This window comes from Carassius carassius, chromosome 6, assembly GCF_963082965.1.
Source record: "Carassius carassius chromosome 6, fCarCar2.1, whole genome shotgun sequence".
In the NCBI taxonomy this organism is placed as follows: Eukaryota; Metazoa; Chordata; class Actinopteri; order Cypriniformes; family Cyprinidae; genus Carassius; species Carassius carassius.
Window position 1 is genome coordinate 33,250,479 of NC_081760.1, and position 25,606 is coordinate 33,276,084.

The 25,606-nt window shown below is 36.1% G+C and overlaps 1 protein-coding gene across 1 annotated transcript in view; it reads left to right on the forward strand.

Moving 5' to 3' along the window:
• Positions 1–25,606, forward strand: part of LOC132142691 (VPS10 domain-containing receptor SorCS3-like) — a 218,024-nt gene that overhangs the window by 81,349 nt on the left and 111,069 nt on the right. Inside the window, exon 2 of the mRNA XM_059552752.1 lies at positions 12,324–12,391. Within this exon, the coding sequence (XP_059408735.1) occupies positions 12,324–12,391 (68 nt within the window). The remainder of the gene's footprint in view (positions 1–12,323; positions 12,392–25,606) is intronic.

Below are 25,606 nucleotides of genomic sequence, written 5' to 3' on the forward strand. Positions count from 1 at the left end.
GTCAAAAAGTATTTGATTCACTCGACTTGCTCGAGAGGCGGACAGGGAGACGCAGATGCACCCTGGGAAAGGGGAAGTGTGTATAAGGGAGAGGAAACACTGCTCTGTGCATTTTTTGCAGTTTATTTTTATGTTTTCCTTTTTGCAAGGGGACATCAAGAGGCTTGTAGGTTTGTGGATACAATAGATCTGCACTAAAGCGGGTTCCTACATCTTTTTATTTTTCTCTAAGGAAAGGCTCAAAGCAGCCATGTCAGGTTTTTGTTACAGAATATAAAAAAAACACCTTCGGTAGTGTTGATCATATCTAAAGTGACAGTTTTCGACAGTGAAGTTTACATAGTTCTACTGACCATAACATTTTCTGTTTACTTTACTTTCTTATGCTCACATCCAAATGCATTTAAATATTATCTTTTCCTATGCAAAAATGAATGCCTGATGGTTGTCAGCTAGTTTTAAAGAGCAAAAACTGATTTTTGTGGGGGCCTTGTTGCCATGGTAATATGCTCCTTAAGGAACTGAAGAGGGAAATGAGAAGTGTCAGCAATGCATATTACGTATAAATCTGTATTACATACAGTATATATATGCCGGATAATGGGAATCAATGGCAGACATTAGTGCGATTGAAGTGTTTAATTACTTTGTTTGATTAAAAGTGAAGACGCGCATAAGCATCGGGACTACTTTAGGGTGAAGATGTTTAGAAAAAAGAAACCCTGACACTAGATGTATGACTTCCTCATTATCATCCCCAAGGCTCCGATGGGAATAGATTTCAAAGAAAAAAGCATTTGAAAAAAATGAAAGAGAACATTATTATTCAATAAAGTATTTATTTTACAACTTATTTCTATCACCCATGTCATCAGTGTTGAGGAGTGACTAATTAAGAGTATTACTAACTAAAATGCATTAGCATAACTGTGTTCAGACGACAATTTATATTTAGCATTTAAAATAACAAGATTTTTTTTTTTGTATCAAGCAACATGTAGCGTGTCAAAATTCTGTTTTATATTAAGCATTGGGATTTGGGAAATCTGATTCATTTTAGTGAATCGATTCATTTCAAGTTCAAACAAATGATTCCCCAGGCCAAATGTTGCTGTTCACTGTTGCCTTTGTTTACATTTACTTTGATACCAATTTTAATTGAATGTGCTTACTTTAATGCAAAAGAGATTACAACCTAAGAATGTGCAGTAATAGAATGCATTAATCTGGGAAGAAAATTAGTGTAGAAAAAATTTTCACTCAAAAAATTTCTAGTGAACATGACATTTTGAATTTTATTAACATGCTACAGTAGTTAACACGTTTTTTATTTTTACAAGTTACAATTATACATTTTCCAGACTTTATTTTTCCAAAATGTTTTATGTTGCATTATTGCATCCATGGTATATTTTATCAGACAATTCTGTCCCTGGAAATCAAACAAGTAGCCTTGGCCTTTTTTTTTGTTGAATAGCTTCAGTGTAGAAAGCTGCTTCAACAAATTCCATTAGATCAGTTTAGCATTTCTCTCGTCACTGGATTTCCACAGATTAAAAGTCAAAAATTGCATCTACTGTAGCTACATTGACAGCTGTGCTGAAGTCCATATTTTAAAGATCTGCTTAATTAACATTTCTGCAGATAAGCTCTCCCTGTTCCACTCTAATGAGCATTCTTCACACTTACATTGATTTTAATTATGAATACCCCAAGCTACGCATATAGTTCCTCATCTGTTGTTACATTTTTTGTTTTTGGTGATCTAGGAGTCTAGGAACATCTGTGTGGTTTCTTTTAAATCGAATGAAAACAGGATCTGAGCAATGAGAAAAGCACACTTTTTTTCCCCAGAATACAGTGTGATGACACATGGCAGTGAACTGCTGTATCTTAATTAGACTATGGTAGGAGCCCTCCAGTCACACTGTCACAGGGCAGCAAATTCAGATTTCTGTTTTAGTCTGGCCTGTTGCTCTGATTTGCAGCTAATTAATAACTGTGTGGAGATAATGCTTAGTTAGTGGCGGATGTGGTTTTTGTTTTGCAGAAATTGTTACTTTTATAACGTAAAGCATAATTTTTTTTAATTACTTTTGCATTTTAAAAAGTGTGTATTTTAGGTCAGATCTGGGATTACAATCAGGGTTATTAGAGATTAGAATATTTAGGGTTTTTTATCTTTTTATTTGTATTTTATTTACAATTTTCATTACAAATGAAAAAAAAGAAGAAAAAAAAGAAGAAAAAAAAGCATTTTTGAGCTCTAGTTTTGTCTTATTCGGTCTTATCTCTTTTCCAACTGTGTTTTGTATAATAACAGTTTCCCTCTATCATTTTAAGGTTGTGTGGAGTGACACAAGCTCGCAAGAATTTGATTTCTCGCTGAGTTATGAGACAGTAAATATCATAAATTACGCTGAGAGATAGATAAATTATATGTGTGTGAGAGAGAGACAGCATAGGTTATTCCATGTTCATTTGAATGAGTAATCCTCCTCATATTGTGTTAACAGCCATACTGACATAACTATACTATGTTATGAATAGCAATCTAGCATCACTGCATGTCATATGGCACTGTATGGATTTTTTTGGATTGCAGGTGTTAACGGTTGTGGAGAGGGATGGTCAGAATGGGTGTGGGGGTTTCAAATCTACAATAAAACTAATTCAGGTCTTCAGCAAGTTGTTGATTCACCTTCAGTGCTGTGTCTTGTAGTTTGTGAGTTTCAGACTCACAGACTTGTAGTTTCAGACCTTTCCACACTGAAGCTGAGTCATTGGAAGTAAACGGATCTTCTAACATTTTAGAGTAGCTCCTTTTAGCCACTCTAATCTCTTTATTCAGTGTGTCCCTGGCCTGATTTTACAAGAATCTGTTCCCATTTCTGTAGGCATCCTCTTTGGCCTGACAAAGATTTCTGAGTTTTGCTGTAAACCATGGCTTATCTTTGTTTAATGTTAAATAAGTCCTGGTTAGAATGCATACATCCTCACAGAGACTAATATAGGATGTTATGGTCTCTGTGAGCAGCTTCAAAAACACTCAAATTAGCGAGATTGAAAACAGTCTTTTAAAGGTCATGTTTTTCGCACTTTTTTGAAGCTTTGATTGTGTTTACAGTGTGCAATATAACATTTGTTCATGTTTTGCGTGTAAAAAAACAATTTGCTTATCTGTATACCACTGTTTTCACTGTCATAAAAACAGGCTGATGAGTTCCTTGTTCTATGAAGTTCCTCCTTCAGAAATACGTAACGAGTTCTGATTGGGCCAGCGGTTCCTGTGTTGTGATTCGACAGCAGCTTAGCGCACACTGCCCTCCTGGAAGCGCGATTGGGCTAGTTTTGAGAAGCAAGTGGGCAGGAGCATGTGCTGGAGATGTACTTATAATCACAGGAGTGTTTTTACTGACGAGATGCGCATGAAAATTGCATTAGATTTTTTTGCACAGCCCTACCATCTAGTTAACAAAGCTAAACAGCATTGCCCTTTGTGTAATAAGTTACAGAAACTGTTAAACGCACCAACCTAAATAATAAAATACACTTACCGGTTGTGGTCCATAAACAACGCCTTCTCCAGACAAAGAGGGAACTGCTCCATCTTTCAGGAATAATCTTTGTGCGAATCCGGCATTAAACTGATTGAGATTGAGGAAGTTGCCCTCTGCAAGCTGTCCTCAGGAAAATGTGCTGCACATAGTTTTACATGTGGATTATAATTTTCGGCAACCGAGTTAAACATAAATTGTAACCATTAATCTCTAAGTACAGCGTCCCTGGGAAGCCCAAACAAAGGTGATTGGACACCGAGATGAAAATAACAGCGTTTCGATGACATGGCGACAAACACAAACGCAGCTCTTCCTCCTTCTCCGTCGGAGTGCAACAAGACCACGCCCCCTTTTTGTGAATTCATGTGGGCGGAGGTTAGTCAAAAAACTGTTTTAGTGACGTCATTACTGCAGGAACTAGAGGGATGTAGTCCAAACGGATTGTTTTTTGTAGGCAAATTCTGTTAAATAAAATATCTCTCTTGGCATCGAACTTTGAGCTTTAGAAATTTACAGATATTATATATATATATATATATATACACTAACTAAAGTTTAAAACATGGGATCACGAAGAACGGGACCTTTAAAACCCACTCTGTTTTGTTGGTCCATCTCTTTACAGTCTTTACTGCAGGTTTAGCAGATTTAAGTTTTTGCCTGTAGGTTGGTATAAGATGAACAAGGCAGTGATCTTAGAGCCCCAAAGCTGCCTTTGGGACAGAGTGCTATGCATCTTTTATTACTGTGTAGCAGTGATCTAGTATATTACTATCTGTGGTGGGAAATGTAACATGCTGTCTGTATTTTGGCAGTTCATGGGAAAGATTTGCTTCATTAAAGTCCTGGAGAATGATTAAAACGGAGTCCAGGTCTGATCTGATCAGTAAGTTTTTGCAAAGCCAGACTCACGTGCACTTGCGGAGGAATGTAAACACTCACAAGAATGAACGAGTGAAACTCCAGCGGCGAATAGTAGAATGGCTTACATCTAATGAAGAGCGCTTCTAGGAAGGGACAGCACATCTTCTTTAACACAGTTACAACTGTACACCACCTTTTATTGATGTAAAAGCATGTCCCACTGCCGCACAATTTCCCCATTGATTCTGCGTCATGATCTGGTCTAAAAAGTTAAAAGCTCGGCAGATGGAGCGCACTGTCTGGAATAGCATCATTCAGCCGGGTTTCAATGAAACACAGAGCAGCAGAGTGTGAGAAATCCTTATTTGTCTGGGAGAGCAGAAGAAGTTTTCCATTTTATTAGGTAGAGAGCAGAGGTTTGCCAGATGGATGCTAGGCAATAGCATTTGAAATCCGTGCTGCGCGTCCTAAAGCACGTAAGACATACACTGGTTGACAGAATACACACCATTCAAAATACTGACACCCACCATTTTTATAAAGCTGTGTAATACACGAGTACTTACTCCACAAACATGGAAAACAGTGAAAACAATGAACCAACGCCAAAGTCTAGGCTTTTCACAGTCCTCCAACCTCCAGTTGTTGATATAGTTGAACGGCGTGCTTAAATGGTATCGCTGCTGGCTTATGTTACTTGAACTTCAGAGTTCCTACAGGCAGTGTGAATGCAACAAGGAAAATGGCTATCAGGGAAAATTTACTTGTCGGGGGACTGTCCTGGTGACTAGTTCCTGTAACTTAGTTCCTATCTGAGTTCCTAACCAGTGTGAAAGTAGCTAGATAAATAAATCAACCACTGCTGTTATTTACTGAAAGTTTGATTTTGTGTTTGTGGGCTAACCATGTGCATATGTCCTCTACTCCTGTTGCAACATCTAAATCAAACATGTTGACGCATAAAGGCTAATGCTTTGCACCAATCCATAGGGAGCAATTCAGTCCCCACCTGCAATGCTATTTTGACATGATGTGGCACCGAAACATGAAGTCTGTCCTCTGCTGCAGAGGCAGACACAATCTGTTCAACGCCCGCTGTGTCTTGTGAACATTGTAAAAATGTCAGCCAAAAGGCAGTGATGACATTTTCAAAAACTTGTCTGTTAAACATTATTAACTGCAGGTGCGATTGTTAAAAAAACTCTTGTGTTGATGAGTTAATCATAAAATGCATCTTGGCTACGCTTTTTGACTTCACTGGCTAATTTAATTCAACAGATTCATAAACAGGCCTCACACTCTCCTGCTTAAAATAAAATACTTAATTTATGGCCACACGGTTCAGCATGTAGTTGACCCTGCAGTAGCCTCTGGCTAACAGGAGATAAAGAATTCAAGATGCTTCAAAAGAGATGGAGGGAGAGTTTGAGAGAGACAGAGGCTTTTTTCTAAAGAAGCCAATAGTCCCTTCATTAGTAGTGGGGCAAACCACATCACTAAGAAATGAAGTTTGACACTTCAAATTGGTCTTTGTGGACATGGAGCATTTAGTTATGCTAATAATATTTCTGTTTGTCGCAGTTGCTTTAATTAAAGTCCAATTGATGATAATCCAAGTCATGGAAAATTAACATTTCTTTAATTAATTGCAGGTCAATTGGGGTTTTGTGGAGAGCATCACTGAATGAGTAGTTTCTACTTGCGTCATCTTTTTACTAATACACAGTAACCATGGGACAAGTTAAATGAATTAACTAAGGGGTGGGATTCCTGAATGTGACTCTGAGCCTCAGTAATTCAAACCAGCAGTCTAAAAGATAAATGGATTATAACTGTTATATATATATATATATATATATATATATATATATATATATATATATATATATATAACAGTTATAATATAATAAAAAAAATTAATTAGTTTTTACGTATTTGTTGGGCCCCCTGTTAGTCAGGGGGCCCAACAAATACGTAAAAACTAATTAATTTTTTTTATTATATTATACACTATATAAACCATCATCGAGTATATTTCAAATAATAATAAAATGAATGATGTCTTTGATTTTACTTATGTTGGCAATAAAACCGATCACCCCCCTGTATCTGCATGAAATGGTTTGGTCTTGCCTTAGCGCACTCAGTGACGGTGTTTAGTTAGTTGCAGATAGTCAACCAATTCACGGCGTGCTAGCAGTGTTAATTTCGTACGAAGACAACAACGAAAAATATTCATAAACGAAATTTTTTTTGTGACTAAGACAAAACGTTGATGAGCTTAAAATAATATCTGATGATTATGACGAAATTATGACGAAATTTATGCAGCTTTTTGGTTAACTAGACGAGACTGGACTATAATGTTATTTGAGGACTATTGGACATTCAAAATGCATCCTATAGGCTATTGTCTTTCAAAATGTGCGTCCCTGTCACTGGATTGCAATCGGATAAGGGCCGTTTGTATATCTAGTCAGTATAACAGCTGCAGTTTCCCAGGAGTCACAATTTGTTGTTGATTAACTTAAAAGTTAGTGAAGGCGGGAGAGGCGGAAGCGCTCCACTTCCTCAGTTCTCACATACAGCGCGCGATCAGTTCTCAGAGCTCAAATACACACACAGCAATCCAAATGTTTATCGTGTAGAGTATCTCACGTAAATACAGTAGGTTATGGATTAAGTGTACCTGAACAGGTGTGTGAAAACTGAACGTGTGTCAGTATTTCATGCATGCCTTCCGTCTTAAAAGGACAGCATTCCATATTAAATACCTATTTGTCATTAATGTTAACCAACAAAAGACGTTAAATAAATGTATACATGTTAAGTAAAACCTACAGTATCTGAAAAATGAGTTTAATTTGTATCTCTATTGTATTTGTCTTATTGTGCTTCATAAATATGTATAGTTGCTCCTTTTTCACTTCTGTTAAATGGATAGTTCACCCAAAAATTAAAATTGTCATAATTTATTCAAGATTTTCCAAATGGATTCCTTTTAAATTTCTCATAAGCTTAATTGATTTGGTCTAAAGAGAGAAGAATTAATGATTATTTTAATTTGAAAACTACATATAAATTAGCTGCCACTGTGTTAATGACTTATATAAGTATAAGTGGTATAAGTGCATAAGTGTTTTTTTGTTACAACTTGATGAACCAGTGAAACGATTTTGGAAACATTATTTTAGGGTAAACATTTTTACATAGTGTTGCTTTAAGGACATATTTATGGTGGCTTTTAATCTTGCATCAAAAAGTGAACTGCATACTGTATGCAGACTTGCATTTACAAATCACCAGCAGTAAATATTGTGCTAGTACTAGTATTGAACTACAAGCAGCAAGACAGTTGCAAGCCTTTGATTAGAGTTATGTAAAGCTTTTGATGGGACAGTTAGGTCCTAGAGATGTGGTGACAACAGCTGCGCAGAGGGGGCCCAATTAGATTTTTCTTTGTCATTGGGCCCAAAATTACTGGCTGCGCCCCAGAGTTAACTAGTGATGTGTCCTAAATTAATGGTTCATTTATTGTGTCTGACATGTGACAAATGAATGAATAAAGTCTTGGGAGATAAAGTAAGCATTTATATCCCTCATATACTGTATTTGGCTGCACTATAATTTCCTAATTTGGAATATGATCAAATTTACATAGGTGAATTTGTTTGGGTAATTTGGCTGTTGAGCTGTTGAAAAAAACATTTAACAACACTTTAATTAACAAGTTCACTTGAAGAGAAATTGATCAATTTGAAGAAAGAGATTGAATGAGAGAGTCAGTAAAAAATATAAAATTTTACCATCACTAAAGTTAACAATCATTTATGATTAAAAACACACAAAAAACGGTACTTTGTAAAGAAAACAGCATAGTATCATGTCCACAAAAATAAAAATAAAGAAATAAATAACAATATATGTTAATCTCCTAAAAGACACCACATGATTGATCAACTCAGATTTGCTTCCGATCGCGATCTTTTTCACTGGACCAACCAACTTTCCGAAAAGTGACAATTCTTTAACCAAAGCCTCATCTTTAATAAAAGGTGGTATATTTGACAGAGTAACTTTTTTCGCCGGGGTCGAAAAAGGAAGCACAGGTGTAAAAAGGCCACAAATTACAAGCTCTTACTACCACATCATTGGCATTTTCTACAGTGTTCAAAAAACAAACAACTGCATTACTCATGCTTGATGCTGCTAAAATGCTCTTATGTCCAACAACCTCTCTGATAGCCAAGATACAATCATCCATGCTTGCAGCGGCCACCACTTTAACTCCATGGCGCCGCTTTAATGAACCGAACGAGTCAACACAACAAGTTCAGTTTCAAATTCAGATTTGGAACATTTATGACCTTTTACTCATGTCTGATTGTTTTGCAGTGTTTTATTGTATATTATGCTGAGCACCATTCATCAGAGGTAGATCTGTGCTTTATTTGTCAGCAAAAGTTCTGCTGATCAAATGGAATATATAAAGCAGAATGCCATCAAGAGGTTGGAGCCTCCACATGGTGTGTGTGTAAAATGCCACTACAGCTGAGTTGTCTGTGCTTTTACAAAATAAAGAATAGAAACCCAAAGGGACAACAAGAAATCGCTCTGTGTGTCTGTCTCACAACCCTATATTCAATTCTTTTTTCTTTACTTTTTACATTATATTGCTAATGGCAAGCATCTATTTTTATACTTCTTCTTATGGTTTATATTGCAGTGTCTGCATATCTTCTACTCCCTCCAAGACTTTTGAAGTGCTTCTCTCTCGATTTCTAGATCAAGTCCATATTTTCAGAGGATTTTTCTCTTGTTATATTGTTTAATGTCAATCTATATTAAAATGGCCTAGGGGTCTCTGAACAGTCCTCAAGAGTTAAGAGGGAGTAAAAGGGTTCAGAGGTTGTGATTCTTTGCTGACAAAGTTGGGCAAGACCTCCAAATTTCTTCCCGTAATTTGTTTCTCTTCTTATTTAGGTGACTTGCATATCTGTGGTGGACGGATCTTTCTTGGGTCCAACAATCTGTTCTCCAAATTTAGAGTGAAGTTCATGAGCTAGATACCATTTTTACCCAGTTACCAATATCTATGTCTGCCTGTTAGGTGGCACAGCTGGCTTTGGCTTTTGCTGAAGCCATTTGGTTGTACAGCAGTCTTGTTTTGTGAAGAAAAAGGGTTTGAAAAGGGCAAAAGCTACTTTTCACCCCTCACATACAATTTTCTTTTTCATGTCTCATGACTTTTATCAGCTGAAACAGACACAGAGTAGTCGCTACTACCATCATGACTCAAAGTGACAGCTTATTTGTCGCCCTGCTTCAGGGAATAGGGCTGTTTTACACTAGGCAAAGCTATCAAAGGAAAACAAATATGAATATGCAAATGAAACCCATCATCTCAAACCTACCTAGACCTGTACAAGAAACACAGGAGCATCTGACAGAAGAAAATGGCCGTAATTATGTAAAATGTCAACGTAAGGGCTAATGTGTTGCAACGGTGACTTATAATCATGGCTGCCCTCTGTCAGTTGCTGTCTTCCGCCTTGTGTTTGTTAAGCAAATGTAAGCACTTTATTAATTATATAACCATCTGTGATGAAGCCTATATATGAAGAGTTCAGATGCAAAAGTATATATATATATATATATATATATATATATATATATATATATATATATATATATATATATATATATATATATATATATATATATATATATATATATATATATATATATATTGGACAAAAGCGTCTGCTAAATGATTAAATGTAATGTAAATGTAAAAGCCTCTAAGTGCCATCTAAAATTTTCATCTAAAATTAGGATTTTTATCAGGCTCCTATATTTATGTTAAGTTATTTCACTTTAATAGCCTAGAAAAGGACCTGCACATTGCCATCAAAGTAAAATGACTCAACCTAAGCATAGGAGCTTGATAAAAATCCTAATTTTAGATTAAAATTTCAGATGACACTTAGAGGCTTTTGCATCTGAACTCTTCATATGTTCTTTTGATTTCAAAGGTAATTAAGTGATGGTGAGTCAATCTCCCATTTTTGAGTGTACTGTATATATACATATATATACAGTACAGACCAAAAGTTTTGACACACCTTCTCATTCAAAGAGTTTTCTTTATTTTCATGACTATGAAAATTGTAGATTCACACTGAAGGCATCAAAACTATGAATTAACACATGTGGAATTATATATGGAATTATATACATAACAAAAAAGTGAAAATATGTCATATTCTAGGTTCTTCAAAGTAGCCACCTTTTGCTTTGATTACTGCTTTGCACACTCTTGGCATTCTCTCGATGAGCTTCAATGGTCTTCCAACAGTCTTGAAGGAGTTCCCCGAGAGATGCCCTTTTTGCCTTCAGTCTGCGGTCCAGCTCACCCCTAAACCATCTCGATTGGGTTCAGGTCCGGTGACTGTGGAGGCCAGGTCATCTGGCGCAGCACCCCATCACTCTCCTTCTTGGTCAAATAGCCCTTGATGCCTTCAGTGTGACTCTACAATTTTCATAGTCATGAAAATAAAGAAAACTCTTTGAATGAGAAGGTGTGTCCAAACTTTTGGTCTGTACTGTATATATATATAAATCAGTATCAGTTAATCAGTTTAATAAATAAGCTAATTAAAATATAAGAACAAAATACAAGTAAAAAAAATTAATATATATATATATATATATATTTTTTTTTTAAATATATATATATATTTTTTTTTTTAATTAAGTATAAAATAGTAAAATAAGCATGAATGAAAATACTGTTTTGACTAAAGCATGATGCCATTCAAGATTATTTGTGTTGTAAACCATATATAGTTTTAGTATTTAAAACATTTGAATGCAGTAAAAAAATTCAACATTTTGTAATTGTCATTTGATAACTATAACAACAGTAATAAAGATATTTTAAATAATAATAATAATAATGTTTTTTTTTGCTTTTATTCATTTGTCAAGGTGTTTCAAAGGGTCAGCACTGTGAATGTGTGATGCGCATGCATGCATGAGTGTTTGACGTTCTGTATGGCTCCCGCTGTCTTCTCACTGACACCTGAGGCTAAGAGCTCTCACAGATCATAGAGCCCAAGGTCAGAGTTCAGAACTATCAAACTCAATCCCACCTGGCTTACAGCCTTGAAGGCCGATTGAGTCCCGCTTGTTGACACAAAAGAGAAGTAAACAACATCACGGGGGTCGGGAAGACAAACAATTGAAGGACTTTTGGAAAATGAGCATAGCTAGCCACCAGGCCTTAGGTGCCCCTGGCTTCTAAATAGCTTTAAAGAAGTTTTCTAAACTTTACTGAGGAGTAGATGTTAAACTTAGTACTTTAGCATTGCTAAATTAAAATAAAACCCCCAACTTGGCAATGCATTGATGTAAACATGGTTAGGTTATCCTGTGTAAATGTAAACAGAGAGGACTAACATTAGTTATACAATATTGCATCAGAAGGTTTACATTCAGTGTAAACAATCTAATATACCTTCTGCTGTTTAATATTGCTAATATTTATCAAACAACAGTCAATCAAATAACAATATAAAATGAGAAAAACACCAATTTGTTTATATCTGTCAATATACGGTGGGGCAATTTATATATTTATTTATAAGCTCTTGAAGATCATGAGATATCATAAAGTTCATTTGGAGCTCTAGCACTGTTATTGCTCACTTGAATTGTTTGGTACTGTACCTGTCCTGGAAATTGCTCCTTGAAAAATGAATTCTCCTGTATCTAGTCTTTTTTTTTTGGGCTAGAAAAAGAAGCTGTCTGCAATTCTACAATCAATATAAATGTGATGGAGAGGAATAAGAGAAATACATAGGTAGATTTATTTGATTTTTGATTTTCTTTTCACAGGTGATTCTGATTCTCACCAAGCTGTATGATTTTCACCTTGGCAGTGTAACGGAAAGCACTTTATGGAGGTGAGCTAAAAGCTACCATCTCTTCTGCTCTCTCCCACATCTTTCCTCCCATCTCAGTGCTTTTCCCATTCTCCATTACACTCTCTATCCCAGGCAAAGTATGTGAGCGATGGAAAGCTGTGTTGCTTGATTTTGCCATCTCAACCATGACACACATCAGCAAGAATTCACAATATATTAAACAGTATTAATGGTATATTCACATTTAGTTTTTTAATTTATAGACAAATTTTAATGTGAACAAATTTTTTTTTCAGTTATATATGACTTGTTTCTTAACTGTCTCCATATTTAAAGTGGGCGGGAGTAATGGAAAGCTTTGACCAAACCATAAAAGTCCTCTACAGTCTAAACTCAATTTATTTTGTCGTCTTTTGTAATTCTTATTTCCTCTGTTAAATTCTCTTTTACCAGTGTTTTTGGATGCTTTGTGCGATTGAGAGCAGCTTTATCTTTCACACGGTCAACTAAACACTTCAATTTGGACAGAGAGAAGCTTTGTATTGAGGTGCTTAAGTCGGACAATTTGCGATGACGTCTGATTTGAGATGACAAGTGCAGTGCTCTTTTGATGAGCTGCTATAGGGCAGAAGGGTTTCAAGGTTAATGGGTTTTCTGAGAATACACCGAATGATTTTCCTAGTAAAGGAGGCGTCTTATTCTATATGTAATATAAGAACAGGCTATGACAGTTCTATATTATTCCTGAATCATTGTGCAATTAAGCAATTACTCTGCATTTCGTCAAATTCGAAAAAGATAAGTAAATTATACTGTATATAATTCATATTCAGTTTTAACTCAGTTTTAAAGAATGTAAGATTTTACACTACGGTACATTGTCCATTTCTCATTAATAACACTAAAATAGCAATACTATCTATTGTAATATATACAATATTATATTGTAATTTTATTTAATTATTTTATTTAATTTCTGATATGCAAGTGATTTGAAATGATAAAACAGAGAGAAAATATTAGCTAGAGAAAAAAATAGAGCAGTTAAACGCAATAGCCTTTCCACTTTTAATTAACAGTACCACAAATGCAAACACATACTGTACCCGACTGTCATGATGAAGACTGGATTCTGACACTGTTCTGTTGTCTAGCCTGCTAAACCCTGCGGCTCTGTGCAGCCTCGGTTTTAATACATCACAATGACTGCTCCCACAGCAATGAAAGTATTTATTGACAAAATGATGGCTTGCTAATACTTAGTTTTCCACAAATCAGGCCTCTGGGGAGTTCTTTGCTCATTTACACAGGCTAACAACAAGCACAATCCTGACACCAACTGCCATTTTCTTTCTGCGTCTGCATTTAGCTTTGGTCACTGATGGTGTTTCATGATATAATATACTTCAGGGCCCACACATCTTCATTCTTAATTGAGATCAAAGTTCAATTAAGATGGAGCTGGATTTGGAAGTAGCAATTGGTGAAGTTTAGTTCCGCTAGCGGAAAACTAGACAGCTGTTGACTTTTTGAGAAAGGTCAGGGCACGAGCATTGCTCTGAGAAACGGCGTGTCAGTTTTAATGAACAGCATGACCTTAAACAATGGAGCAGGATCAGTCATTTTTCCAGATAATATTCAAAGTGAATGAACCCCTCTGAGTGTAGATGTGAAGGAAATATCAGTGCCAGTAATAGAACTGACACTTGTTTTGCTCAAAGCACTGTGCCTCTTTCTCTCGCAAACATCCTGGGTACTCGGAGGAGGAGGAAACACCTAATACCTTATTTATAATTCATTAGTAACAAATAGATGCAAACGGAACTCTTAAGTTCTGAACGTTGTTGAACTCTATAATAGGACAGGAGTTAGTTTAAAGGGTGCAGTATGTGCACTACCGTATTTTCCGGACTATAAGTCGCACTTATTTACATAGTTTGGCTGGTTCTGCGACTTATAGTCAGGTGCGACTTATTTATCAAAATTAATTTGACATGAACCAAGAGAAATGAACCAATAGAAAACATTACCGTCTACAGCCGCGAGATGGCGCTCTATGCTGCTCAGTGCTCCTGTAATCTACACTGTAAACATAGAGCGCCCTCTCGCGGCTGTAGACTGTAATGTTTTCTCTTGGTTCTAAATAAATGCGACTTATACTCAGGTGCGACGTATAGTCCGAAAAATACAGTATGTATGAAATGAGTACTGTAGTCAAAATTTTAAATACTGGAGAGAGTTTTTCCTACCGCCACTTACTCCTCAGACTCAACGCTCATGGGGGTTGCCAGTTTGAGGACACGCAACAGGAACAAACACAATTGTCAATGGAAGGCAATAACCCTTACACTGTAAGTTGATGCATTTATTTATCAATGTTTTATTTTGCTTCTGGTCATATAGATTTTTAGATGGATGTCAAGGTTTTTTTAGGTCATAAAATTTGTGATCTCTGACCCAGTTCATTTGCTGGCTTCAAAGGCTGCAATACAATGTGTTTTCCGGCAACTGGCAACCTGGAAACTAATCATACAGCTCCTTTAAAGATAAAATAAACATAAATAATGATAATGGTTTTTATAAGCACCAATCAGGCTTTTTTTCTGGTAGAAATGACTATATTTTTAAGATAATGTGAATATAGCGATTGCTTTTCAAGTATTTGCATCAGTATTTGCACTGTTTATTTTGAACTGATAGTAAATAGAATTCAGCGATAATTCTATTCAAACATAACATGATCTGATGTACCTGCTCTAAAACGGCATATAGTTAATTCAGGACCACCAACCTCCATTGCTTGTTTCCATCTGACATTGCTGCCTTGGGGGTTCAAGAGTAACTGCTGACAGACTTTCAAAGTGCATCATTTTGGCAACGGCAGGTCCTATATAGAGTTGATATTTCACAGGTCAGCGCATGCAACACCAGTCAGATCTTTGAGGACAGGACTTACCTGATGTCCCTGACCTTTTAAAGAAGTCAGAACTTAACTCTCACCGAGACGAAAAACAAGAACTTTGCCGGCGTTAATTTTCCCCAAAGATTCTCTTTGTGCCATCTCTTATTAGTGGACAACAAATGTCCATCTTACATATTTGTGGCTTTATAGAATTGACATATGCTTGATTTCCAATGCACTCTGATCAGTCAAGACAGGCATTTATATTGCAGTGTGCTGCAGAAGTATTTTAAACTCTTCTGACCTTAAAATAAATATCTGAAATCTTGACTTTTACAACAATTTAGAATTTCCTTTGAATAGTATTTGTACAGTATGTATGTCTTTATATCATTATTCATCAATAAAATAATAATTATTATTATCTCTTGTTGCTATATATTTGAGCATACCTCATAAACCTCAGTATTATAATTCCCTATTTAATATATACAGTATAAGATTTATGAAAATTCTGCAGGCTCCCGCTTCACCCCCTCTCAGTGCTTTCTGACGACAATCATAAATCACTAACCATGATTATTCGGAAGGTTATTTGCCACACTTTATTTTATTTATTTTTTAATTTTTTATTGATATTCTACCTTTTTAATTACACTTCACTTCACTGGTGGGACTTCCCCTTATATCCTGAAGCCAGCTCTAATTTAGAGTCTGTCATAATAATAAATTGAGAATATCATCACAGCCATCAGAATGTGCTCGCTAAACTGGATTTGAGAGCGTTTTTCTAGTTTCAGAAGCAGCCTCAGAGGTACTTGTTATGTTTGCTGTAATCAAATTAAAATCCCATCAGCACACCAGATGTGTCAGAAATGGGAGTTGGGCCGTTCCCTGTCCTGCTTTAGTGGCCCCAAGGGTCTTTCATTCTAAGGAAAATAGACTAAACAGAGGGATATAGTCATATACTTGACAAATAATATTTGTCAGTATAAAGACTGTAGGTATAAAGGTCTCATTTTCCTTTTATCATTGCCCCAATTATTTATTATAATGACATATTGTGCTTCTCTCCAGAGATTATTTGTTGATTTCAGTGTTCAACTGATGAGGAATCTTTTTTTTTTCTTTTTTTATATGTTTCAAGTATGTCAGGAAGATAAGCAACTGACTTATTAGCACTGGCTGCTATGCAGAACAGTTTGTTTAGACAAATATAGACCAGAACCATGAGAAAAAAGGAAAGCATGCACAGTTGCCATGGTTTGAAACCTTTGAGCTGCACATGCTCTTGCAGAGCGTTAAAAGAAGTATAATTAGTTTCTATTCATCTTCATTTTGTTGATCCTCTTGTGTATATTTACCTGGACTGCAAGGAAACGTAATCACATGAAGGGCTGCAGAAGAGTAGCATAATGCTTTAGACTTTGGTTTTTGTTTCTGTGTAAATTAAATGGTGCTTTACTTTTGTCATGGCACTCAAGAGGACATCTTGTTTTCAGTTGGCCACACATACTGATAATAACTTTGGAGTTAGTAGTTTGGAATTAGAACAAACCCATAATTACAATGTTGAATTACTACTAAAACATTTTCAGCACTGTTCATCTTTGTTACTAGTAGGGTGTTTTGGGTGTTCTTAGACGTTATTAGGTGCTTACTGGCACAAGTCAAAAGAGCCCAGAGTCTCTGTCTGTCTGTCAGTCTGTCTGATTTGTTTTGTTTGTTTGTTTATTTGCTTGTTTGTTATGTTGTAATGTTGTTGTTTGACTGTTTGTTTTGATTTTTTTGACTGTCTGTTTGTTTTGTTTTTGGGGTTTATTATTATTTTGGGGGGTTTTGTTTGATTTAGATTTGTCTGACACTTGTGTCATCTGATAGGTCAAACTCTCCTCAACAAGCTGTATAGTTTGAAGTATTGATCAAGTATTGCACAATGAAGTTTAAAAGTTTGGAGTTTTTTAAGATGCCAAGTCCTAGAATGAACTACGCTTAATGTAAACTCTACTCCCTTAATTTGGCTTGCACCTAATTAATGAAACCAGATTAACAAATTGATAGTTTTAAAGTAATTAAAGTTAATAAGTAAAATAATGAACATCTAATGCATAAAGGTAATGGAACATTTTACAACAAATTGCACAACCAAAACAAACTTAAATGGCGCAAGCCTTAAATAGAATCACTTAACTAATGTCTTTCTTAAAAGCAACTCAATGTTTTAAAACTTTGACAGTGGGTTTGCACATCTTAACAATGGAGAGGAAACTTTCCAAAAGAGTTTGGAGCAATATTTCTTTCCACAGTTATAAGTTAAGGCAGATTGAATCTAAAGCTTCTCATTGGGGAAAAAGGAAGCAGATAACTGGGGAAAAGTACGAAACAAAATGAAGGGATGCAACTTAAAACTTTGTTGCACTTGGAGGGTGGTTCTTTTGCAGAGCTCTGCCTTTCCAACACCAACCAGACTCTTGACTCCTTTGAAACTCAATAGCAAGTTTTAAGGAGGATGTGAGAGTGACTGAACATACTATTAAACACATCCCTTGAAAATGGAAGAAATGCCAGGAGAAAGGAGGGAGAGAAAATTAAATTCCTATTATTGTAGTCTACCCTTTTATTCTACCTCCCAAAACGGCATGAGGGAAAGAACCATAAAGAAGATAAAGTCTTTCTTTCTTTCTCTTCTTCTTTTTCTCTCTGTCAAAACAATAGTCTTGATTGCTAGCAGGAAGTCTCATCTACAGTAATGAAAACTTGTTTTCCATTAGCAGGGCTTGGCATCGTTTCTTGTTGTCAAATTGTTCTTGTGAATACTGCATGTATGTGTTGAGGTATAATAAAATAAAATTAAGTGAGAAAGGCTGGAGAGGATTTAGTAGGAACCATCACTGCTCTCTTAAGTTCTGTTCAAGGGAAGAGAATTCTGAAGAGAATATTGGAGTGTTGATGATTCAAGGATACAGTTATTCTCTCTGTATTCAGACTGAAATTTCAGTTTTGCCATCAGTTATTACTGCTTTTACTGTATTTTTGATCAAACAAATGGAGCTTTGGTGAGCAAAAGAAACTTATTTCAAAAACATTAAAACAATCTTATATATTCTTAACCAGTAGTTTATGAAAAGTCAACCAGTCATAAACCAAGGCCGTAAAAAAACTCACAGTTTAGCCTTATATGAAAGCGTTCTCTTGTTCCTTTCCGCTTTTCATTCTCATGCCCCATTTTCTAGATATAAAGTCAGAAACAAGCTTTTACACTTTAACAGACCTGAATTCTCATGACCTGAAGATGTCACCTTATACCAGTCCTGCTGTCCTGAGAGGATATTTCTATGTCATTGGTGACGGACATATCCCTCTTCTCTCTGTATTCAGATCCACTCTCTATGCTGTACTTTAAAAGTAAGCTAGAAAACAGATGCCTTAAACCAGAATTGAATTGCACAAAAGACAGGGAGCTCATTGTCTCTGTCTTCCCGGCTCCATGTCTTGGATGTTGACATGCCGAAGATGATCCTGAATTGACCACAGTCTGATCCCCATTTAGTTCCTTAGCTAGCATCTGCATATGTGTGCAACCAATGTTTGTCCTTCCGGCTGCAACCAGAGAACGTCTCAGTCCTCATGCAAGAGTAATAGTGCTTTTATTTTAAAGATTCATTTCTGAGCATAAAAGCTTTCTTGAAGATCATTAAGAGCAAAGGAGGGTCAACAGAGGATTTCTGCATACTTGACAAGATGAGCATTTGAGAAAGATATTTAGTTGTATTCTTGCTGTTGTTGTGTGTGTCCGTGTCTTTTTCCCTTTTTTTTTTTATTTGAATAAACCAAAAACTGACTTGTTTAAATTGGCTTTTAAAGATGTGTCCTCTGTAGGACCAAATTAATGATTCCTTGATGGATTTATATATATATATATATATATATATATATTTTTTTTTTTTTTTTTTTTTTTTTTTTTTATATATAAAATTGTATTTTATTTATACAGTTTATTTCAATTTATTTAAATAGATAGAGAAAGGAAATGACATGGAAATGACACACACCTGATATACTTTAACTTATACTACCACATTTCAACCTCCACAGCTCCCACCACTCCCACAACTCCCACTATGTTTCATTTCTTCTGAGATAGTTTAACTATGTTGATCAGTTCTTCAATGCAGGTTTTATGCATTTTTGAGGTTTATATTTTTTTATGCATTGCTTGCAAATAATACATTACTTTGCCCATTGCACATTATTATCTGTATTACTGAACAGATTAGGTGAACCTGTGTGTTCAACTTCACTTTCAAATATTATTTAACTATTAAATGAGCAGGAATACATTTTTATGTAAGCTGACCTACCTAAAAATCAAAACAATGCTCAATCAATGCAGAATAATAATTTCAATAATAATGCTGTATCGATTTTTGTTTCTTCACGAATCTCAGCATCAGACAGCAGAACTGACCAGGCAAACTCTAATTTGATTGGCTGTTATTACCTAGCTTCCAGAATATGGGCAAAATAAAGGATTTTTTTTTATCATCAGCACTTCAGGAAAGTCATGTGACCAGGCACCAGGATGAAGAACAAATTTTATCAGGATAGTGGCAACAAATCTTTAAGATAAGAGTTTGGTTTGAAGACATAGCATTAAGTAAACTAGTTATTCAGATGCAGAATTGTATATTCACAGTGTCCATTTTATTTACCCATTTCGGATAACCGTTACACTAAATTGCATTTAAAAATTCAACAAGCTGTGCTTGGTCATGCCTTTCTTTTCCTGTCTAAATAGCTGTTCTCTGTAAGGCATTTTGACCTTAAAGTCAAAAAACTGGCCCACACCTTTGAACTATACATAGTGTGGTGTTAATTTTAGGCAGCACAGGACTGTTATTATGCAATGAGTGTGATCTTTGCCCTTAATGCACATTTCATTATTTCCAAATAATACTTAATTGATTTTTTACATACTCTAGGGTAAGGGTCACGACCTGTGGTGGGTTTATTTCTGCTTGTAGTGAATAATAGAGGGAGATTGTACTTTCCAACCCAATCCAGCTCCTTTTTTTCAGTTTTATATTTATTATTTTGGTCCCTGTGTTTCAGTGTTTTGTTTTTGGAGCTCTCTGACCTTCATGTTGTCGGCGTGAAGAGCTTCGCTTCAACATTCATGCTCATTCATCCTCTCTGTAACACCCTCAAATACACATATGCAGGGGAACTGCCATTTTAACAATCTTTACGTCATTGTTTTTCCTCTTCTCCCCATCTCTGTCCTGAAGGATGTGTCTCATTTCTTGAGGTCACCTTTAGAGCATGACAGAACCTATTTGCAGATTACGGGCCATCTATAAATGTAAATAGTCAAGTTCTATTATTTATCTACTTTCTGTTCCGTCCCATATCGCCTCTATCGTACTCTCCTTTTCTGCATTTAGCTTCTCCTTGCCGTCTGTCAGGAAACCCCTCCACCGCTTTCATCTCTTTCTCTCTCTGCACAACCACAATTCTCCTCAACACCTGCAGATATCCACCATGGTCCCTTAATGTGGCAATTCTCCAAAGTCATTTTCAATTATGCTTCAATGAGCTCTGTTATTAGAGGAGAGATGCTTCCACTGACAGTCTGCCTGGGCCTGTACTGTGTGAGTGTAAGTGTGTGATTTTCTTTGGTGTATGTCTGAGAGGAAATTGAAAGGTGTATACGTCTGCCAGATTGAAAGCGTCTTTGTATGTGTGAGGATATACGTTTGTCTTTGTCACACTTTTGCCACGAAATTGCTTAAGGTGTCATCCCACTGGCCAACACGCTTCCGGTTGAGGGTGTTTTTTTGGGTGACACACTAAACAACCTGCCTATGACATTTCTTTCCGATCCGCTGTCACGGATTGCCAAAATAAGTGCAGGAGTACAGCGCAAACAATTGTAACAGACGGAATTAGGACTCAATTCATGGAGTGACTTCAGCTTATGTGTGTGGCTTCAGTGAGAAAGTTTTACATGTTTAACACTGATGTTTCCGTGAACAATACCAAATAAACATATTAACACACAATACTAAACTAATGCAATTAAACAATACAAAATGTATGTTTGTATGTGTTCTATAATGTACAAGACTGATAGCAAGAGTAATATGAAATGTATAAAGCAATCAAATGTGAATTTGGAAATGTGCTAACTGTTACCAGCCATAAATACAAATATATTTTTAGAATTACTAAATTACTAAGCGATGATCATTGTAGCCAATCACAGACTGTTGAGCACAAGAACACAATGGCCAACAGCAGTTGTCTACAGTTTTAATTTAATTAATGATTTTTATTAGTTTCAGTTTTCAACCTAACACAGCACTGATTTGGTAATTTACATACTAATGAAGTCTTTTTACATAAAAATTGCTAAAATTTTATAGTGTTAATGTAGGTAGAAGTATTGGTTTGAATGCTCCAGAATTAAACACAATGACAGCATATACAAAAGCTCTCTTCTTACTGAGATGAGCTCGCTAATGGAATCCAGATTATGAAAATTTTATTTGCTGCCTTTTCTTCGGACACCATGGTAGCAAACACATCCGTCATGTCTCCACCCTCCTGTTTCACTCTCTCTCCTCATCTCGTCTGTGGTGTGTGGGCTTAGCAGAATGGATTTTCATAGTCATCATAAAACTTTCAGTAAAACTTTCTGGGTGTGAAGTCAAGTCTGGTTTAGCTCTGATGGAACTGCGGCAATACAACAATAGGATTTAAAATTAACAATTATTATTGAGATAATAACTGTAGGGATCTATACAGAGACGCTCTGAGCAAGAGTGTTCAGGAGGCTTTCAGTCGTTATAACACAACACGTTCTAGCTGTCAGATGGTATCGTGTGTCTCAAGAGATTCAGCAAACCTTCCTGTCTTTTTTCCCATCACTGTTATTCTCCTTTAATATTCATCTGCACCTGGTGGCATCATCAAGAAACAGCAGCATATTTTTTAACCAGTCCTTTTGAACAAACTAGGGTGGCGCTTACTAGGGCTGCACAGTTAGGCCACGAGGGAAGTCGTGGCCTAATGGTTAGAGAGTCGGACTCCCAATCGAAAGGTTGTAAGTTCGAGTCCGGGGCCGGCAGGAATTGTGGGTGGGGGGAGTGCATGTACAGTTCTCTCTCCACCTTCAATACCACGACTTAGGTGCCCTTGAGCAAGGCATCGAACCCCCAACTGCTCCCCAGGCGCCGCAGCATAAATGGCTGCCCACTGCTCTGGGTGTGTGCTCACAGTGTGTGTGTGTGTTCACTGCTCTGTGTGTGTGCATTTCGGATGGGTTAAATGCAGAGCACAAATTCTGAGTATGGGTCACCATACTTGGCTGAATGTCACTTCACTTCACTTCATTAAACAAATTTCTAATCGAGATTACAATTCTGGATGGAACAATTATGTCATCGTTCAGTGTCCACTTTTGTTGTTCTGCATGCTTAGGATTTTTTTCTTTTTTCTACAGGTTATCTTAAGGGTTTTTACATGTTTTAATTTTAGTTTTAGTATAACATTATAATACCATATATATATATAACCAGTCCAATGTTTAGTTCATATTTGAGTCATAATACTATAGAAAGCAATAGAAGTTTACCAATAAAAGTCTTTTCAGCTTATTTTCATCTAAAAATATGACATGTGGTTGCTTTAAACAATGGTATAAACATCATTCAATGTAAATTGTGATTATATGATGTGCAATACATGCAATTACAAGTTCAAGGGAACAATCGACAATTATGATTTTTGGCATTATTGTGCAGCCCTAGTGCTTACTATACTTGATCGTTCCCTGCCACTTTTAGAGAGTTGTGTTCTGGGTGGTTTCTAGGTAGTTTCTTACTGGCATAAGTCAACAGAGCTCACCCCCAGGTCTCTGTGAAATCTTTGTCCCTGTGGGTCTAGTACTTACTTTTAATAAAAGTCTAAAGGCTTTTTCTGGCTTTTGGAGAATTCTAGGTAAAAATAGTCTCTGCAAGCTGCACAGTTTGAGGTTTTATTCCAAATGGTGCTGGCATTTGTAAGAAATTAATGTTTTTCTTAAAGGGATAGTTCACCCAAAAATGAAAATTCTGTTATTAATTACTGACCCTCATGTTGTTTGAATCCACTAAGTTCATCCTCGGTATACAACTGCAGATAATTTAAATTGAATCTGCGAGGTTTCTGATCCGCCATTGACAGCCTAAGTAATTTTCAATTTGAAGACCCAGAAAGGTAGTGAAATGTCACGGAAATAGTCCATGTTACTTTAGTGATTCAACATACATTTTAGATGGATGAACGAAAGTCTTGAGTGAGTGAGTGAGTGAACAACATGAGGGTGAGTGATTAATTTAATGGCAGAATCATAATCTTTTTTTTTCCTTTGGTAACCTATCCCTTTACTTCTTTTATTCAGCAAGCATACATACAATTTAATAAAACTGAGAGTAAGACTGACTTTTTTTTTTTAAAGAAAGAAAGAAAACAGTTTCCACAAAAATACAAAGCACAAGTGTTTTTTACATTGATAAATGACTGGAGTAATGGCTGCTGAAAATAACACTTTGAATTGCATAAATAAGTACCATTTGAAAAAATATTAACATATTATTATTATTATAAATAATAAACAGGTGGTTGTTAGGTTGTCCATAGCAGGTTTCTGTTTGAATCCTCCCTGTCTTCCTGTCTTTTCTCTCTGCCCCAAACCACCACACACAGGTAGTCTGTCAGTGCAGACACTTGATTTATATCAGCATCTGCAGCCTGGAGTCAGATTAACCTCCACCTCATGCACAAACCTCCTTCACCAGTGATTTCAAACCGCACAAATGGCATAATATAATAACAACAGGATGTTAAAGCCGGCAGTGATCAGTCGTCCCTGCGTTTCACCAATGTTCAGCTCACTTTCCACCTTTCTAGCCACACATCAAAACAATAGCCTATAATGTGTTTTGCTGTCCTCCAGGCACACTTTAGCCCAAGGGATGCTAAAGAGAGAGTGCTTCAGGTCTTTCTACAGTCTCACCTTACTGGTATAAGTTCAGATAGGAAAAAAAAAGTTTCCATTCAAAATCTTTTCTTTTTTCTTTTTTTTCAGTCACCATGGGGCATGTAAGTCAAGTGATTGATCCAACAGGAGTCTTTCCCTTTCTTCCTTTAATTTTTCACCGCTCTCTATAAATTTATTTATTTACTTCCCCTCTGTGTTGTTGTCCGGCGTTATCAGAGCAAACACGGGCACTATCTGCTGGTCAGCAGCCAGCTGACATCAGTGAAGTAGACCTTTGTGTGTGCTCTCAGGAACAGATCAGGAATCATTTCCGTTTTTCAGGTGCAACCACACAGGTCTAAACAACATCTGTGGGGGTTCGTCTTGATGAGCAGTGGTGGTCCGTGAGGGAATTTTCCGGAACGGCAGATGTGTAAATTAATATTGATCAAATCCATACACCCTACATTGTGCCTGGAAGTAATGATGCTGCACTTTCAGATCTTTCACTATTTCACTAATTGGAATCTAGACCTGGCAACAGTGAGAAGAATTAAATGCATCCTTGCTGAATAAAAATAAACATTTATTTAAAAGAAAGTCTTACCCCAGCCTTATATATAAATTAATATAATTATATAATATATAACAGAGAGCTGCACGGGTCCGATTTTGTAAATCTGCACCCGCCCGTACCCGCAGTGCTTAAAACCACATCCGACCCGTTTTCCGACAGCAGCACTGATTAAAATCTGCACCCGCCCCGACCCGCTTAAAATAGAACCCCGACCCGCACCCGAAATCAAATCAGTTAAGCCAATCACATTAAACACACTTTTTTCTAATTTTATTGCCAGGTCATACAGAAGTTATTTATGGAAAAAAGATATTCGTATTTTTATACATTTTATCTTAATTTTGATCAATGTTTTATCAATCAATTGCCCATATTTAATAAATAAGAAGCAAATATATAACAGACAATGTAATAACATTAGTGCAATTGACAGAATTACTAAAAAATATTTTGCTACCTAAAGGTGAAATATTTTTTGTGTCACGCATGCAGACATGCATTCCCTCATATAAATTATAAAACGCATGTGGACTGATATTTTTCCAATGTCTGGACTCCTTTATTATTGGAGTATATAAACAGACGTTTCAATATATTGGTATTAAATGCATTTTCTGAGAATTTATATTTCACTTTTTTACTGCAAATGACGAAATACGTGCTCTTTGGTCCATCAGTGCTTGAGTCACTGATCACATTAGAATAAAATATCTCATAATAAAATACAAAATTGACTGATTTATGAATGTATAT